This window comes from Corapipo altera, unplaced genomic scaffold, assembly GCF_003945725.1.
Source record: "Corapipo altera isolate COAL_440 unplaced genomic scaffold, ASM394572v1 2b, whole genome shotgun sequence".
Taxonomy (NCBI): Eukaryota; Metazoa; Chordata; class Aves; order Passeriformes; family Pipridae; genus Corapipo; species Corapipo altera.
Window position 1 is genome coordinate 4,297,203 of NW_020884874.1, and position 19,867 is coordinate 4,317,069.

Here is a 19,867-nt window from a genome sequence, read left to right on the forward strand (position 1 = left end):
TTCTTCTTTCCTGTGTCATGAATCCTGCAGTGGGTTGGCAGATCACGGAGTGTAATCACTAACTGTGACCTCCACAGTGCTGCAAATAACTGAATAAAAGGCTCAGTTGGGATGTATCAACAAGAGGGAAGCTAACTGTAAGTGTGGAGAGGTGTATCCTGAATCTTTCAGATTCATCAGGTCTCTGAATAACAGGAATACTGTAGCCATAAAACCTCTGGTCCTAGTGAAATATTTTCTTCACCCAATAGAGTGATAAGTGAAGTCCTCAGATAAGAGAAAGTGGACTGAGAAGAGAACACGATGCAGATAAACCCACAATGTGGTGATTACCAAAAACATGAACAACTCTCAAGAACACTAGATTTTTAAACAGAATTTTCTTTCCCCAATTTTTTTCTATTAGCTGTCAAGATCCGGATCATGTTGCCTGGTTACATTCTACTATTAGAAACCTTGTTGATTAAGTGTTGACAACAAGTAGGCATTCTTCTACCCATCTTGAGATGAGGAAGAGTGCATCCTGGGCAAGCACCAAGTTCTTCTTGGCCCTTGTAGTGAGACCAGCACTGAACTCTTTCAGGACTGAACACCCTTCTCCAGGTTGGCTCAGAAACAGGGATTTTGAGAAAAGAAAAGCAAAGACATATCTCTGACCCATATAGTTATATTCAAAACTCATGTTTAATAATTTCCAATGACACACACTGTGAATTCACTTCTTTGTTTGCAAGATTATGTGCAAAGGTTAATTCAAAAGTAGCTTTCCTCCAAAAGAGCCTTTCATGTCTCTCCCCTGATTCTGATTGCTGCATAAGTGAGTGCCAGATGAGACAGCTGTAGATAGGATAAAAATCAATAGTTACCCCCTTCTGAGTCATCAGTAACTGGTTCTCTTCTTTGTGAATAACTGACAGTTTCCGTGACTTCACACACTGTCAGATCCAAAATGCCTCCCACTGTCATTCTATCTTATTAACAGAGGCCTACACTTGTGAAAACCTACTTTGTCTCCATCCATTCAAAGACAATCTATGTACAAATTATAAAAAAGACAATGTCACAATAACAAAGAATATTTTTGCAGAGAATCCCTCTTCTCGGAGCTCTTACCTTGAAAACAGTGGTGCAGACCCTCTTCCATCAGCTTGACACTGAGGTGTTTCCAGCAATAAAGTCACTTCTGAGTTTCACTTTCATGAAGAAAGTGAAATCAGGCCTATCTATTGCAACAAATAAAATCTACATATAGACATGGCATTTTTTCTTGGGAGAAGAACCTTCTTTTGAAAACTTGACTCGAGGGTGTTTTCAATGATGTTGACATCCCTTCTGCCATCCTGAATTTCATATTTGTGCATCGCTGGAGATGCTTCTGGAAGTTCCCACTAAGCAGGATATATAAAAAGGGATTAATGCTGCTGCTGGCATAGCTGAGGCACACGGAGATGTAGTAGCTCATATAGAAGGTCAGGGTCGGCTGAGAAACCTGAAGATCCATGAGCTGGATCACATGGAAGGGGGTAGTGCTTACCACAAACACACTGATCAGAGCAAGCAGCATCTTAGTGAGCTTCATAACTCTCTGCCTGGGGATACTGGTGGTGTAACTGCAAAACAAACAAGAATTCTTAGTCAAGGTGAGAAACTGATGGCATGGATTGAGTGTAGTAATGAACAGCAGTTAGTTGAGACCAAACAGTGCAAGCAAAGGCCACCTCTCGAGGGCTTAATTTTTATGCTGTTTACACATTATTGTTTCTTCTGCTATGATCCTATGCCACACACAGGAGACCCTGAGAATTGTTTATGTGTATTTGATGAAACACTGACAAATATTTTAATTAAAAATGCTTAATCTTTTTCATGTGAGCTATATTGCTTTGATTCCCTTTTCATCTGAGTGCCTTTTTTTACTGTCAACTAGAAGAGAAATATCCAATTAAAACATGACTATTAGGAGCTTACAGAAGACTCAGAGCAAAGAAGAAAATTTTTCTCCTACCTAAAGAATTAAAACCCACACTCAATTGGAAATCAACTTCCTTTCTGTAAAAAATTGGTATAAGCCAAAATCCAAAGTATGTTGTCCTAGATCTAAAACATCATGGCCAGGAGCTGCTCTCACTGAAACTGGGAATTATGTTTCATCTGTTTCAAGCGTCAATTTTCTTTTATTGCCTAGACTTTCTCAGACTGTGAACGGCAGCTAGAGATTAATGTGGGGCTTGGAGTCCCCTTCCCACAGAAGGGGCAATACAACTTGGATGACCTGCAGCTCCTTGGGGCACTGTAGCCGATACCAGACGCGGCAGCCACATTCTCCCAGAGTTTCCTAATCCCTGAACTGAGAGCTTGGAGCCATGATATAGGCAGGTTTCCTCCTGCAGCTAGAAGTGCAGGGTTGAGTTGTGCCTTTTTGTTGACCTGAATTGAAGACTCCAGGTGTAACTTTCTCCACAGTATTTCCTTCTAAATGATTTGTCTTGGCTCCCTCCTTGAATCCTAATCTGTTTCCTGGGAGCCTAATGCAGTGTCTGGAGGACTAAAAGTTACATGATGCAGTGCCTAAATATTGTTTTAGGACTGTTCCTTTTGCTCTGTTACATATAAAGCCTTTACAGTCTGAGCAGTATGAGAGAGGCATGAATAATACTTTACCTTCCTGCTTTCTTGTTTTGCTGATACATCTTCCGTGTGTAATATAAAACTAAAATATAGCAAATAAATATATCAATGGTAAAGGAAAAAAGAAAGTTATGGTAAGATAAAGTGTATACCTGTAAAACAAAACACAAAAAGAATAAACAAGGCTGTTAGACAAAGACGACCTCATAAATGCAAAAATTTATAAACAACATTTTCCATAAAGTTGTGATTCTTGATTAGAGATACGTGGTAACAGCAAGTGCCTAGAATTTCAAGTACTTCTAAGGATTAAAGTCTTCACTTCTAGGAATATGTCTGACTACAAGATTATACCTCTCAGTTTTCCAAATTCTGTATGTGTGTGCTTTTTCCAGTACTTGTATAATTAGTGAAAATTCTTGCAAGCATTTATGCAGGGCACAGTCTGATTAGCCCCTTAATATTTTTCTAGTCTGACAGTAGATCAATGATGACCACCTTCTCAGCAGAGCTTTTTCAAATATTTGTGAATCTGGCATTCCGGGACCAATCATAGTCCTGGCCAAAAGGTACTGGGTGCAGACAGTATGTGACAGAGGCTGAGGATTTCAATTGTCCTTGATCTTGGTATTGCTTTGTGGCTGTCAAAATCACTGTGCTCTGTAAAGTGGTTTGAAGGGAGCTGCAGCACTGCCTTGTGATGACTTATGTTGATATAATCACACGAGGCAACCAGGAACAACAACCAGCTGACCTAATTTTGGTGCTGCACAGGCCAGCTGCCACGACTTACAATGCAAATATCTGACACAAATCAGAATATCCTTGTCTGTAGGTGCTGGCAACATGTTGTCTGCAAGACCTCGGGTCGTTGCTTAAGGTCCCGTACTTTGCTTTTCATAGATAGATTCACCAGCCTGCCAGAACAGGGTGCTTGCAGCACCTTAGTTGCTTGTTATCATTGCTCTTAAAACAATGAAGATTAGGAGCCATTGCACAAGATGAAGAAAGATTGGTATTTCAGTCTTGCCTGAGTGTGAGTATGAAATGGATTTTTTTCCCCCATTATTCAAGCTTTGTAACAATCAAGTTCTTTCACTAAATGAGGTTAAAGTAATGGTCATCATTTCTAGAATCAGCAAAAGGCTGTTCTGGCATGTGGTATCTTAAAAAGCTATGTCTGATTTCATGCAGTTATTCTCAGTCCTCATGATGGTGACAAGAAATAACAGAAATCCTCTACATTTGTCATGGTAGAACTACTTTGTACCATTCTTGGTACAGCTAGCTCTCTTGTTTCACTGTCTGTTTTACGGAAGTATCTTCTGACACTGATACTGCTTACATGATCTGTGTAATTGAGAGTAATTTACAGGCTTCTCAGGTTCTTAAAACTTGTGATTGCTCCTCTTTTATACAATATTTGACCTCTTAGTCTCCATGTAAGCACAGTGTAAGCAAGCTTTCAGCTTGCTTTCATTTTTTAAGTGGTGCAAGCAATAACATCTCTATGCAAAGTAACAGAACAATACAATAACTATTTTTCAAATTGTCAACAGAGCTGTTTCCAAAGAATGAATGCTGAAGAAAGTTACAAGGAGGTTAAAAAAAAAAATCAGGAAATAAACTGTAAGTCAAAGGAAGTATTTGTGAGAAAATGAAGGTGTGTAAGAAGGAAATAGGATGCATGGGAGAGGCACAGAAAAGTGACATTAGTCTCTGACATGGAGTAAGAAGTGTCCCGTGTCAGGCCCCACTCTTCCCACTGGCTTCAAGGAAGGAGTCAGGATATTCCATCCTGTGCTGTGCACTCTGTACACCCTGTGAATCACCTCTCAGTCATGCCTACTGCCTGTCATTAACGAGAGACTGAACTTTAGCTGGTGCCTACAGCTGGGTGATACAAAAACTCGTTACTGCTTTCATATGCTTCCCTTAGCAGGAAGATTTCAATGAGATCTCCATTTTGTTTCAACTTATTCAGGCTCAGAATATATATACACACACACACACACACATATACATAAATATACCTGTGCATACTGTGCGCACAAATGTTTTCAAGACAGGTTCACATGCAAATAGATTTACTAGCAGAGTCTGTAGCTGATGTCATACATTTACTTTAGGGGAAAAATATAAACTAAAGGAGAGAGAATGGAAGAGAAACAACAGGGGTTGCTCCAGGCAAGGATTCTCCTCTGTGTCTCTGCTAGAGCGCAGTACATGGTTTTCCCTGTAATGCTTTTTCGACAGTATCAACACAGTTTTTGTCGGGACTCGCTTCTTACCAGTTGCTCCTGTCAAAGAAGCTGTTGGTGTTGCTGAGAGTGTGTTTTGCTGAGGCTGCACGCTGACCTGCTAAGTTTTGGGCATGCATGTTTTTGGGTCCACTAATGTCAACCAGAAGCTTCGATCACAGAGTAGGAAGAGGGAGGGGAAGCAGGGGTGATTCTCACGCTGGTGGCAGTCACTTCCCATGAGAACCCCCTGTAACAGTGCTGTGGGGTTTGCAGGTGCAGGGCTGGGAGGATAATAGTGCAAGATCCACAGCGTGGGAACAAGGGGAAAGTGCTGCCCTAGAGGCTCTGGGAAAGGCTGCCACGGTGGCTTGGGTGACCAGAGCTGCTAGCAGAAAGCTGGCTACTCAGCTACAGAGAGAGGGCTGTGAGGCTCTTAAGGCACCATGTGACGTGTGGCTTAACGGATGATATTGCCTTTGCTCAAAGGACAAGAGCCCAGTGCAGCCCAAAACTTAGCAACAGTGAATGTAACTCTGTTTCAGAGACAGCTGCAGTCTAGAAGTTATCAGACTAATGCAGTTTGTGATAAAATAAAGTGTATAAATGAGCACAGAATATCATTAAGGGAAGGAACAGAACATGCAAAGGAACACTCTAGCCTGGGATGGGTGCTGAATCCACATCTTCCTGCTCCAGAAATGCCCATCGCTACCTATCTGTTGGTTGGTCCTGGCTTTTGCTGTGTGGACATAGTTTTCCTGGATACAATGCTGAATTTTCGAAGGATTGTCACAAAATAAAGGGCAGGTTACAACGATGTCTTCAAATCTGGTCTGCATAAATGTGTATTTCCCTAAGTTTTGTAAGATGACTTTTCACACTTTCTGGATCAATTATTTTCATATACTGATATGTGTCTATAAAGGATAATTTACGTGGGTTTCTAATTCTCACTTTTAATATTCGTCTGTCCAAAGGAAAACATGATTTAGCGAACTGAAAGATGAAAAGGAAATCATTAGGCCGAATGGAATGAAAACAACACCATAAATTCAATTCAATGTGAAAGTACATTATTCTTTTTCTTGATAGAACTAAAACTTATTCCAGCCTGTTTTTCCAACTTACCCTTCCTCAGACAATAAGAAATCAATCTCATCCTAACCGTTTATCAAGCAGCTTTTGTCTCCATTCTTTTGTAGCAGTGGGATTCTGTTTGTTGTTTCATTTTGGATGTAATTTTAATCTTGCCTATTGTCTGATGATAAATTTTTGAAATGAAGGGTGAGTACTCCATTTGGGAAAAGGTGTTTTGAATGTAAGGGCTAATTTCCTCTTCAAGCAGAGAGTGGAACTTAAAGGTAGATGTGTCTTCACCTGAAAAAATAGTTATCAATAATAAAAGTCTTTTGTTGGGAAAACACTGAAGAATACTTATCTGAGACAAACAATAAGGGGATTGTCTGAGAAGTGTCTCTGACATAGAAAATGGGAGAAGGAGGCAGTGATGGAGCCTGCCAAGCTCTCAAAAAGTACAAGGCACGAGGTATGTGGTGCTTGTTAGCCATGCCTATTACTGCATTCTTTTAGGCCTTTCTGCCAAACCTCCTGTTACAATGCTGCCTGGAGGAACATCTATGAAACCAGCCACCACCAAAGTACATGATTGTGAAAGCCAAGGCAACACTTGGAAAGAGGAAATATTTCACAAGAGCACATGATCCTAGTTAATGTTTTAGCTAATTACAAATCATCTTGTCTGATTTGTAGCAAAGCCATAAATGTGCTCATATTTCTGTTATGCATATAGGAAATGGAGAGGAAAAATGTGTCTTAGGGATTAGATTTTTTCCTCACTTTTTTCTTCCTGCCTCTGGATGTATCTTAACCTATCCTAGGGCCTAACATTTTTACTATGTATTGCGCATTGTCACAATATCTTATACCGACACTATTATTATTATCATCACAAATTTGCAGAAATATTCTTATTATTTTAAACGTTAATGTGTTGTCTGAATTGGCTTAAAATGTACTGCTGCTAGGCTTGCCCAAGAGACAGCAGGATGTATTACACTCAAGGGCAAATGGGCTGCTCAGGAGTTTGAACTTTTAAAAGGCTTCTACCTTTCCCTCTGGCTGGGGTATGTGTAACTGCATGTGAAGTGAAGCAAGGAGCGACTGAAAATGGCATGTGAGGAATGAGTAAATGGATTAGTCCATGCCAAATCAAGCGGTTCTGGTTCTAAATGACTGAAAGCCCATGACTTTTATAGGGTTACAGCTCCACCCTACTGGTGATACTGCCTTGGTAAATATTTCTTAGAGCAATATTGCAGCAATGGGCAAACCAGTAATACATATTCTCATGCTTGTCAGTCTCGGCTGCTCCAAATGCTTAGAACACCTGTCTGTTTCTTTTCAGCTGTCACAGAGCTTAATTACTCCAGATTTATCTTCCCAGCCTCACTTCTCCATTAGCACATCTGCAGCTGTAAGGGTATGGGCTAAATAAATGTTTATGCAACACTCAAAATTTATTGGTACCCACGTAACTCTTAGATTTCAGGAACTTCTTCAGGAAACTTTTCCACTGCACAGAGATGCTTTGCAAACAGGATATTCTCAAAAAGCAGTTGTTTATTATCTATTTCAGTAGACAGCAGACACTTAGAGCTACCAAGCTCCTAGGATAAGTGTTAGTGCTCTTACCACCGCAGTATGACACCCTTGGTTCTTTGCTGGGCAGAAGTCAATGGAAATGAAGGGGCAATTTAAGACTCTCTCATTTTTGTTAATATTTATACTTCTTTGTACCAGTGTTTCTCTTCTTGAACCTGTGAGGGGCTGTCTCCAACTCAACAATCTTGTCTTGGGTTTCAGTCTATCTCACCTTAGCACACATGGGTCTGCTCTTGGTTCTTCTGCACAGCTTAGGGTTTAGCAACTTTCTCAGGATTCTAAGGTTATATAGCTGTGCCATACCAAAAGTACACTTTAAATTACAGGCAACTGAACACCTATGAAGGGATTACACCTTTTCCTATAGCCAAAGTTTGTACTAAAATTAGTCAGAAGCAGCTGAACTCTGTAAGAAGGGACCCAGATGGTAGTATTTTCCTGTGACATGCTCCAGTGGATTCATGCCACAGGGAATGAGATGTGCCTTGTAGCCTCCTGTCAGAGAAAGGAAGTCCAACATAAGCTTTACCAGTTGCATCTCGTGTGCCATGAAGGAACAAGGAATGCTATGGCTTCTGAATCTATGTCAGTAATTCTGAACGTGTAAGTCTTGGCTCTTTTTAAAAAATTTCATTGGCCAAAGAATTCCTTTGTCATTTTAAAGTCACTAACATTGCTGATTGCAGTGTTCATCTTCAATTAAATTCAAGTGGCATATTGGAATGTGCAAAGCGAAGACTTTAGGGTAGGACATCATATTGGATCTTTTCACCCGTCTTATCATTCCTCCTGTTTCACCAGAGACAGCAACATAAGAGTATGTCAATATTTGAGCTTGAGGAGATGATGTCTGCAGCACACACAGTTCTGATTTCACCCAGGTCAGATTTGTCTAGTGGTATTTTTGTTGAACAGTCAGATTTACTCTTCATGTACATGGGGGTAATTTATATTAGGATTGTTGTCTATGCATGACTACGCTAATCCTTGTCCAGAGAACAGATGCTGTGAGTTGCTTCTTACAAAATTTTCTTTTAACGCATAAGTAAAAGTTGTGCTACCAAAGTTTCATCCAGGTTTAATTTATGTTATGTCTGTCTGTGGCATAAATATAAACCTGTATTAAAAAAATGTGTTTGATGTCAATTTAGAAAACTTTCTCATAAATTTTAGTATGCATACTTGACTTGCATAATTTTTACAGCTTTCCTTAATGCTTTTTATTTCATATTAAAGTGAGTAATGGAAAGCAAACTTTTATACATTGTATCCCTCAGAAATTGACCCCTAAAGCTCCATGGAGAGAACAGCTGGTTTTGCCACTTCTTAAGACCTTATAAAGACATTTTATTTGAAAACAGAAATGTTGAAATACTAAAGTCTCTGTTGGACCATTGTGAACTCCTATTATGAAGAAGAGGATTTATGAGAATAAAACCATTATCCAGCAATGTGACTGATATTAATTTGCATATGGTACTCATTTTATTCAGCTCAGGCTTCTTCTGGAACCTGCCTTCTCAGGTCTGACCTGCTCCTGTCTTCCATTCAAAGTTTTTTCATTTTTGAGAAGTATGAAACAGCACATGAAGATGTTCAATGCTGCATTAGTCATAATTATGTTAGTCATAATTTACTAATATAAATTATGTAAATTATGTGTCTTTTATTGTGAATGTAGGATGATTTTGCAGTCAAACTAAGTCTGATAAATTGCTGATTTTTTTGGCAAAACTGCTGATTTAATATTTTCACTTAATAAAGGCTCCTAGGTGGATTCAGAAGTGCTTTACTGAAACTGTCAAGGACTAAACAGTTTGGGAGGTTGTTATCTGAAAAACCTTTGTTTCTCTTGGCTATAGTGTCATAATTGTTATTAGGAGTGATAAAACTAAGGAGAGAGAAATAATTTGAACAGCTTTCCCTAGGCAACTGTATATAAGATGGAAAAATCTGCCTCAAAACAAAAAGGAAAGCACAAGCTTTCTTTTTGGAAAACCCACAAATTTGTTTTGAGACATAGCTTTACTTGGGACATAAATTATTTTTCATACCAGATTTTGATATTCTGTCTTTTCTCATTAGGACCTCATGTCTTATTCCTACCTTAATACTTTCTATCTTTTGCATAATTTTTTTTCTCTAAACAACAAGATTAAAGGTACTGCTATATCTAAATTCTTTAGAAATATATGAAAAGACTGTCATTTGTCACATTACTCATACACGAATACAAGAAAATATAAGAACAAAGCTTTTAAAACTGAACTGCAAAGGAATCGATAATTTCCTGAGTTTTTTTAAACTGTATGTCAGCCAAATTAGATTTCTAATATGCATCAGTGTAGCCACTTTATGATAACCATACTTTTTCCATTTCAAAATTATGGATAACTTTAAATTTTCTACTTCTTTCTGTTTTCTGGTAATTTTTCTCTCCCTCTCTTTACCAACTACATTTCACTACCATGGAAGCATGTTGTCTTTTATGCTACAAATTCAATAGTAACTGTCCTTCCAATTGACACTGTTTGTTTATCCCCATGTCTTCTTATCGATTGATCAGTACATCATGCTATGCAAGAAAGTTTGTCTTTCTGTTTTCCTTTATGCTCACTCTGACATATGGAAGGAGATAACTTTGGTCCAAAGTAGACTTTTCTTTCCTGAATTTTCTTAGTTTTTTCCATAAGATCAATAATGCAGAAACTCTTTTTGAACTTTCTAGTTAATAATAATATCAACAAAAAAAAAATTCTTGTTGTGCTCCTGTGGCATTTTAATAAAGGTTTTAAAAAATAACAATTTCTGCTTTCAGGTAGACTGATTTCTTCAGTCTGCCTGAAAGCCAATTTTTTTATCTTAAACAAGAATGGTGAAAACAAGTTTTTTTAGTGACATTAAACCCTTACTAGAAGCTGCACCTCTGAAGATGGGCCCCAGAAGAGTAACACTGGAATAGGATCACTTAAGGCCTTGTACAAAGAACGATGTTGTATTGAGACTTACAATATGTCTGCCACCCCCACAAACATCAGAAATAATTTGTGCAGTTTTCAAAAAATCATTAACCATGCCTGATGGCATTCTCATTCTTGAATTACCACAGCTTTGCATAAACACAATGAGGTATTATTGTCCCGAGGTATAGAATGAAAATAGGAAACTGGGTATCTGTCCAAACTCATTGCAGTCATAATGGCACTGCATGTAAACTGGTCGTCTGTGTCCGGGGACTTAGTGATGGTGCAAAGACGGCTACCAAAAACCCACTCACCTCCACATACCCACCTGTGTATGAGAAAGGGCATGCCAATGATATGAACCAAATCTGCTATAGCCAGATTGCAGAAGTAGATATTTGGGATAGTTTTTTTCTGGGTTCTGTAATAAATCGGAAGACATGAAAATGATTATTTGACATAGTAACTGTATTGTTTTTCAACTATACTATCAATAGAATGGACCTCAAAACTGAGCTTCAGACAAATAAAAACACCATCAGAACCACTGTTTTAGGGTCAGGGAAGTTTATCAGCCCAAAGATATCCCAAATTAAACATTTTAAGCTCAACAAAAATATATTGTTCATAATTTTGCTTTCCAGTGAAGCTGAATAGGCTACTTAATTTATTGACATCAGCAAAATTATCCATGTTCGCCTTTGAAAACTATAAAGTGTTCAAAATAAACACAGGTGTGGTGGGCATCTGAACTCTAGAAATATCAGCCTAGCATAAGTAGAAGATATTGGAGACTTCCTGTAATGCAGTTGGTCAGGGCTAAATCCTGCTTAAAAATGCAGACATTCTTGATTGCTCAATGTAAAAAAAGAATCTGTACTTTCATACAGGTTTTTGTATAGTTGCCTGTGGTGTCTCAGAGACGCAATATTGAAATGGTAACTTATACAGTAAACTTTATAATTCACAAAAAAAATTTGCCACCTTTTATAATTTAAAACTTTTTTACTTTTATTAAGACAGTTATGCTTGTCTTCTGCTAAAACGATCACTTTAGAAAAACAAAAAAATCAAATAAGAGTAACCTCCAGGTAACCCACACTTTCACACCCTCTCTCCCCTCCTGAAAATAATAGTTAGAGCCTCAATTTCAAACTTCTTCCTCTTTATTCTTTCACTTTTTTTCTACCCTCTCACCACAGACTTCAAAGTTCTCGGTAGTTTCTCATCCTTCCACCCATGCCAGGTTAATTTTCATCTCTGAAACACCCTATGAAAAATGCACAAAAGCACAACTGCTGTTCTGTAAAATCTGAGAATATGTCAAATCTGTTCTACCTCCTCTTCAACTCTACTTCTACAGATTAAACACTTTAAAAATGGATCTGAATGTTCCCAATCCATAATAAAAAGAAGTATTGAGCACACATGACAATATAATAATCCATATACTGACTGTCTCTTCAGTAACAAATTCAAGAAACATGACAGGTGCATAATGTGTTGCCATTAGTCAGTATTTATCCCCTCTGACTGCATTGTGTGCCGTCATCAGAATTTATATAGATCCTCCTGGACAGAAAGGTCTTCATTAACTTGAAGCTTAAGTATTAATTTGGAATTGATCTTTCAGGTCAAAGACAAGATAATTTGTATGGATCACACATTTAAAATCATAAGTATATACCCTTTCTTCCCATGGGAAAGGTGAAAATGGAATCCCTGCAGCAGCAAAACTCATCCTCTCACCTAGGCCCATCTTCCTCTACAAAATCTGTTATCAGCAAACCAGCCTAACTAGGAGAAAGTGATTTTAAATTTCCAGCTCTGATGTTAATTGCAGTCCCCTTTCCTTCTGCATGTAAACAAATTTAGGTGAATTTGGATAGTTCTCCCTTCTGCTGGTTCTGTTAGGTTATTTTCTGTTTGTTCTTTTTTTTGTTTGTTTTGTGTTTTGTTTGTTTTGTTGGTTGGTTTTTTGTTTGTTTGGTTTTTTTTCCTGTTCTCTTCTTATTGCAGTCTTAATATCTTATTTTTCCTGGAAACAGCTGGTGAGAATTGTATTTCAGACCTTGTTATGAGCCTGGAAAATAGCATTAGCATTTTCCTCTTTCCCTTGGAAAGGCAAAGCCTTACATGTATTACAGCCGTGTGTGCTTCTCACACAGCTTTAGCTTAATAACAGCCCGTAGCAATCTTAGGAGCTTTTCTTCTGTTGTTTTCTGGAAAGAGTGTTTCCTATTCAAAAAAGAATATTGGTATGAAAAAGATTCTATAGGTGTGAAAACATTTCTATCGCTCTGGCCTCTCCTCTATTCTTTATCTGGTTCTTTCTGTTTGATAATCTTACACTGCTTCACATCAGACACATCTCCCTAGTGAATGTCACTAGGAATACTATTGACCCACTCCTATACTTTGTCTCAGGTCTCTGAGGGAAAATATGGTATCTACCTAGCCCCACAACAAGTCCCTGAAAATTCCATATTAACTGATTTTCTCCTGAAAATTTTTTCATTAAACTTGTTTTTTTTATCAATATTTCCTAGTACCCTCCACACTTGAGCTATTTTTTCTCATGTTGTAGTTCTACTCATGAAATTGTTCTTTAGTTGACTTAATAGTTCCAACATGATAACATGAAAAATCTTCTAACACAAAACCTAGCTCTGTGTAGAGGTTTCAAAAATTTTATGCCAGCGACTCTACATTTGGTTTCAAATACACCTTCTCCAGCTGAAGAATGCAATAAGTGCCTTGACTCTTATTTGCAATCTCTGCATTTTAGGAAATGTTATTTTACCGCTCCCTATTATGTTATCTTATTCAAAATCAAGTTAATCTGAAAAGGAGTACTTTCAGATAATTGAAATTTTGTTTGATTCCCATCACTCTTCTGTTCCATACTTTTTCTGAAAGATATGAAGTCAGACCAATGGGTGGTCTGGATTATATTTTCCTCCTCCATACAAAGCCATAGTTGTTCTCCCAGCAGCCACTCCACCAAAGTCAGTGGGTTTACATAAAAATCTTGCTAACAGAATTGCAGGTCTAAGGACCAGCTTTTCTAGATTGTCGGGATGAAGATTATTTCATCTTTTTGGCTAACACAGAACCATTGCAGCATTTTTTTCATTATTTTCTTTTTACTTAATAGTAGCATATCTCAATTCCCTGTATTATTCCCAAGGGATGAAAGTAATTTACACAAGGAGGGCCAGCCAAAAGCCACTGAGTTAGTAATTTTTAAATTAAATCTCACTGCATAGGCATATATTACATGCAAGATTCACTAGGACTTTCAGCTATTTCCTCCCAGTAAGTTGCAGATGATATAACTTTAATTTACACTTAAAAATGTCTGTCCCTAGCTGGCAGACTTGCAAATGAAATTGGGGAGCTGAAATTCCAAGGTCTTTTCTTTATCGTTTTCTACAGTCAATAAAGCTTTTGCTACCAGAAAGTAAAATAATTTTCTACTTTATTAGAGAAATAATCTAGCTTCCCTTTCTCTTAAAAGAATTGTCTCTGTAATGTTAACAATAGTAAAATGTTGGCATGAAAAAATGTGTTCAATAAAGAGAGAAGAAAGACAACTTTGAAGCAGAGCCACTGAGTACAATCAGATCTGTTTAGTGGAAGATGAGAAGATTATTGACACTATTATGTTTCAAAATGTAGCTAAAATTTAAATATACCTTCATCTACAGCATCTGAGGTTTTTTTCTTTTGTGGTGTTGGTAAATACTACATTAACTTTTTAACACACTATTTCCAAATTCTTTTCCTGAATATAAATGTTCATGCACATACATTTGAATGCTTGTAATTTTCTCAAGTGAATATGGTTTAAATTATATTCCTTTTATTTCAAGTCATTGTCTGTGTCTTTTCTCTCTGCCTTTCATATTTTTATTTAAGTTAGACAAAGGCTTTTCACCAAGGGAAAATAATAATTTTTGTTCCTTGTTATTTTCCTTTTATTCTATTATTTAGAGACACTACAACTAATTTTTTCCCCCTTTCTATTCATTCATACATTTCAAAAGTCATATTGCCATTATGTTCACTTCAGACATACTGTTTTCACATTTGTTCCCTTCTGCATTCAAATTATGAAGTGCAGTGTTCTTGAGTGCGCCAGGCACTGAATTTCTGTTAGTTTCAAGGGAGTTATACTAAGGCCCAGAGGCTGACAGACACTTAGCCCTCCACTGGCTTTTGCAAACCTTTCCTATGAAAGCACGGTATGTTGAGGTGGAGTCCATCTATTAGTCCTTGCAGAGTGTGATGATTGTTAGCCTTATGTGCAATATTTCTTCATGTTAAATTTGCACCACAGGTAAAAGCCACTTTTTCAAGATACGTGCTTATGGATTTAGAGTTTGTGATAGATTCAGCCTGTTGAGAGTAAATGTGGTTTGTGGCATTTTTTTCTCCTTCTGTTAAAATTAAGATATTAGAAGGTATTTTTTTTTTTCCATAAAGGATGGTTGGGTCAGATTTTATGACTCCTCAAAAATAAACAAGTTCAGTAATTTCACTTTCTCAGCATACAATAAAAATATCTTGAGGTATTAATTCCTGCCATGTGAGAAACCTCAACTAGCACTAAGGCCCATTTCCAGAAGCAAGGTGATGCTGGAAAACAGCAGTGAGTTCTAGGAAGTTGCCGTAAATCGGCAGAAGTTAGATAAAGCTCTGTTACTAAAATAGTCAGGGGCAGAAGTGCTGTTTTCAAAGGAGACTATATTTCAACTGATCTTAAAAGAATTCTGTAGAACATTATAATCCCTTGTTATTACCATAACTAAAGTTTAAAGTTTAGTCTAACTTTTACATGTGCTAGAGGGAAGATTTCTGCCAATTCTAATGGAAACCCAGGAAGAAGGCATGTATTTCAGTTTCCTTGAATATGTTTGAAGTCAGTCATGCACTTCAGTCCTTTCTTATAGCCAAAAAGGGTAAGCAGGCATAAATTACTGCTATCTATAGTTATGATTTAACTTTTTTTTAAAAATAAGAAGTAAATGTCAATGAATACAAAGAACACGAAAAACTTGCTAGCCTTGTCTTTGATGGGCAATCCATTTCCTTATGTATGCAATAAGTGTTATGGAAAAATGTATTCTATTCCATACCTTATTATTATGAACACAATGAGGATATTTCCAACTAAGACTGTTGAAGAGATAATCCCAATCAGAGAAGGAAGGATGATTGTCTCTGCAGCACTAATCACCTTGTGCCATCCACTCCAAGATCTCTCAATCAAGCCTTGTGTACCATTCTGGCAGAAAGGCTGAAATTCACTCATTTTTCAGTGATTTTAGCATTTAGTTCTGTAGTAGCAAGAGTAAATTAATTATTGATGGATAATAATTTGGATCTCAATAGTTAAGTCTCACATCTCAGTGTATACTACTGTTTAATTATTATCTGAATTTTGTAAAAATTTTCACAGAAAGATTTTGTATGTTCAAGATTGCACATGAAAGAATTGGATGATGTTATTTTCAAAATGAAATCTGTTATGTAATAACTCCATTACAATTTAAACAAACATGTAATCATCCAAGATACACCTTTTAGTAACAGAGTGTTTACTCTACTCTTGGAAAGTGCTCTGGCAACTTCTCCTGGCTGGGGTGATCCAAATCCATCTTCCAATCAAACCCTCTAATCAAATCCTTCTTCATTTTAAGAGCATTCTTCCTTGTCCTATCTCTACATGTCCTTGTGAAAAGGCCCTCTCCAGCCTCCTTGTAAGCCTCCTTTAGGAGGAAGGCTGCTATAATGTCTCCCCAGGGCATTCTCTTGTCTGGGATGAGCAACCCCAAATCTCTCAGCCTGTTTCTGTAGGAGAGGTGCTTCGGCCCTCTGATCAACTTAGTGACTCTCCTCCTGTTGATCTTATTCCAACAGATCAACATCTTTCTAGTGTTTGGAGCCTCAGAGCTGCATGCAGTACTCCAGGTGGAATCTCAGAAGAGCAGAGGAGAGGGGCAGAATCATCTCCCTTGACCTCTTGGCCATGCATCTTTTCATGCAGCCCAGGACACAGTTGGCCTTCTGGGCTGTGAGTGCACAGAGTGCTGGGTCATGTCGAGCTTTTTGTCCACAAACACCCCCAAGTCCTTTTCCCCATGCCAGCTCTCAATCACTTCTCTGCCCAACCTGTACTTGTGCTTGGGATTGCCTAGACCTTGGCCTTGTTGAGCTTCCTGAGGTTCATTGCTAAACCCTAACTTTACAAAGGTCAAGAGCTATCTTTCCCTTTTTGTTGATGTGGCAATAAAAGTGGAAAAGTGTTAACTGGTTATTTGTCTAAGGTTGTTGAAAAAATGTGAAGATTTCACTGTTAAAGCTCCTTAAAAAATCTGCCTACAAGTTACTTGAAATAGGTGTGCTCTGAGCACTGTCTAACCCAGTCATTTTACACACAAACAAAACTTTTATCTTGTATCATAAATCAGTTTGAATGGGTATACTAGAACTCTGGTGATACTGGGATGCTTTGGTAGGAAGAGTGTCCTGACCATGTTTCTGTATTTCCCTTGGAAAATTTGCAGCTTGTTTACTGTGAGCAGCATGATGTGTGTAACTCCTTGGGTTATTGTTTAAGCAGCCAAAATGAACAGCAGCTGTGGAATGGGTCAGTTTAATTTGCTGATACGAGTGTGAGAGAAATAGCAGTTTACCTGTGTATCAACTGCACCCTTCTTGAAAGTGATGAAATTTTGTTTCTTATTTCTAGGAAGAAAAAAAATGAAATGTATGAGATTGTTCATAAGCAGATGTATTAACAATTGGGTGAGGGTAGCTCTGTTCAAAAGAAGAGAAGAGGAAAAGGAAAGTAGTTAAGCAGAGGTTTACCTATTTGGCCAAAGAACTGAAGAAGAAATTTGAACTGCAGAATACCTGCCTCGGTTCTGTAAATGGTCACTAACAAAGACCCTTTCACCATCAAGCAACAAGACCGTCTGCACCATGATGACTAGATGCTGGAAAGGTGAGTAAGGTAAATGTAACTACTGAAGTCATCCACTTATATCCATTGAGCCTGAAGGCCTTGATGCAGCACATATGTCTTTAACAGTTGACATGACTTTTTATAAGGGTGGATGTTGGATGCTTCCCATTGTCCCACTGTCCCACTAGGACATAATGCTAAATTTCAGAACAAACAGTAACTGGACACCAAGTCTAGTTAATCTTTGGCTTGCTTAGGGTTTATCCTAGTATTTTAACTCACTGGGATGTTATCACAGAACTGGGATAATTGCTGCTTGTGCTTCTTGTATTGAGTTTGCATGGCAAGGCTTTGGTACTGTGGGGGGGTGTTACAGGGGTGGTCTCTGTGGGAAGCTGACAGAAGCTTCTGCTATGTCCAACAGAGCTAATGCCAGCCACCTCCAAGATGGACCTGCCACTGGCCAAGGTTGAGCCTGTCAGTAGCAGTGGTAGCACCTCTAGGATAACAGATTTAAGAAGGGGGAAAAGAGTTACTCTACAACAGCAACTGCAGCCAAGAGGAGTGAAAATATGTGAGAGAAACAGATCTGCAGATACCAAGGTCAGTGGAAAAAGAGGAAAAGGAGGTGCTACAGGCACCAGAGCAAAGATTCCCCTGCAGCCCATGGTGCAGACTATGGAGAGGCAGGCTGTGCCCCTGTGCAACCCGATGGACAAATCTTCAAGACCAGGTAATAGCTAAGTGATATCACATTTACTTGTCAAGTATAATCTTCTTTTTTTTTTTTTCCTTTCTGTGTGACGCACTGCCTACCCCCAGGAGAGGTATGAAACTTTCTGGCTATTCCTCCTTTGCTCACAACAGATTCTTTTTTTCCTTCCTTGACTTTCTGTGTAGTCTATACCTGCTTGGTTGTATTAGAGACAATGTCAGGTAGTCTGGGTTTACACTTTTTGCAAATACTCATCTAAGAAAACAACTGTAGCTTTCAAAAACAATCATTAAAATTTTCATGTTCTTAATAAGACCTCCTATCCAAAATAATAACCTTGAATTAACAAACCATGGTCGTATAGACAAGTATCTATCGTTTTGATAGATTCTTTTCTTTGGGAAGGTGGAGGGTGAGGTGAGGATGGGTTAGTGATGGAATATAATGACAGAAACCTGGAAAATACTGAAAATTTTGCTCAATATATGACATTTTCGTTAAGTCATTGAATTTTAATGACATCATAACAGAAGATTTGCTTGGAGATTTCTATGTAAGACCAATGCAAATTCAATAACAGTAAAGCTTTCATAGATTTTTTTTCTGTAAAAACCTTAACTACACCTTAGCTGCTACTATAAAGCAGATATTTATTGAACCTGAGTTAAACTATTAATGGAAGATGTTTTTCTTCACATGGTATGACTTGACTTCACATGAGTCTGATATTAAACTACAAGAAAATTTTTAAACCTTATGTTAATGCTTGATGGTTTGGCTGCACAACAGCATTTAAAAAAAAAATCCCATTTATATTCCATTTTTTTCTCAGCTTCTGACACAAAGATATCTGTGTCTTCTTCAGTAAATGTGAGGCAATGAATGACCAGCAAAAATGATCATTCTGTCTCGTTCCAACGAGTAGAAAATATCAGAAAATTATAATTCTTTCAAAAAGTTGAATTACTGACTTAAAACATAGCTGTCATATCACACAAATATTTCTTTAGTCTTTCTATTTTCTTCTTTCTATAGACACAATCCAAAGCACTTTGTCTAAAATAGTGCCACAGAATCTTTCTCTCCAAGACAGGTTGGAGAGATACTGACTCTCACCGTTCCCCCAGGCAACTAACCTTCATCAGCATTAACTGAAGTCACACGCATACATTTCCACTAAAGGCAAACATCAATCCAAAAGTAGATTATTTTTCTTTTTAATTGTTAAACCGCCCCAACCGACAAACAAACGAAAACAAACGAACAAAAAACAAAGCAGAAAAAACAAATCCCTCGTGGCTGATCACAGAGCACAAAAATTCAGAAAATTGCAGCATCCTCGGTCAACCTTCCTTCTTCCGGATGCAGCTGCCGACCCTCCACGCCACTTGTCCGCGGGGCGCGGGAGCCTTCCCGCTCCCTCTGCATCCCACTCTCCCGCTCCCTCTGAGTCCCGCCGTCCCTCTCCCGCGGAGCCCTACTGCCCCTACGCCGAAGGAGATCCCCCTCCGAGGTGTCCCGAAAGCTCCCCCTGCTACAGCGGAGGGGTAAGTGCTGCCCCTGGTCCCCTCTGTAAGAGCCCACCTGCAGCCGTGCTCCGCTCCCATCCCCTACTGAAACTGGACCTGCCGCTTTGGCGAGCGATCTTAGGCGGAACAGGAGG

The 19,867-nt window shown here is 38.3% G+C and overlaps 1 protein-coding gene across 1 annotated transcript; it reads right to left on the minus strand.

Moving 5' to 3' along the window:
• Nucleotides 1–1,219: 1,219 nt before the first annotated feature.
• On the minus strand, nucleotides 1,220–17,508 carry MCHR2 (melanin concentrating hormone receptor 2). The gene is given in 8 exon segments (XM_027632051.1): nucleotides 1,220–1,610; nucleotides 2,662–2,732; nucleotides 2,735–2,780; nucleotides 4,920–5,038; nucleotides 10,658–10,937; nucleotides 15,658–15,806; nucleotides 17,218–17,269; nucleotides 17,438–17,508. Coding segments are annotated over 8 exon segments (1,179 nt in total).
• Nucleotides 17,509–19,867: the final 2,359 nt, after the last annotated feature.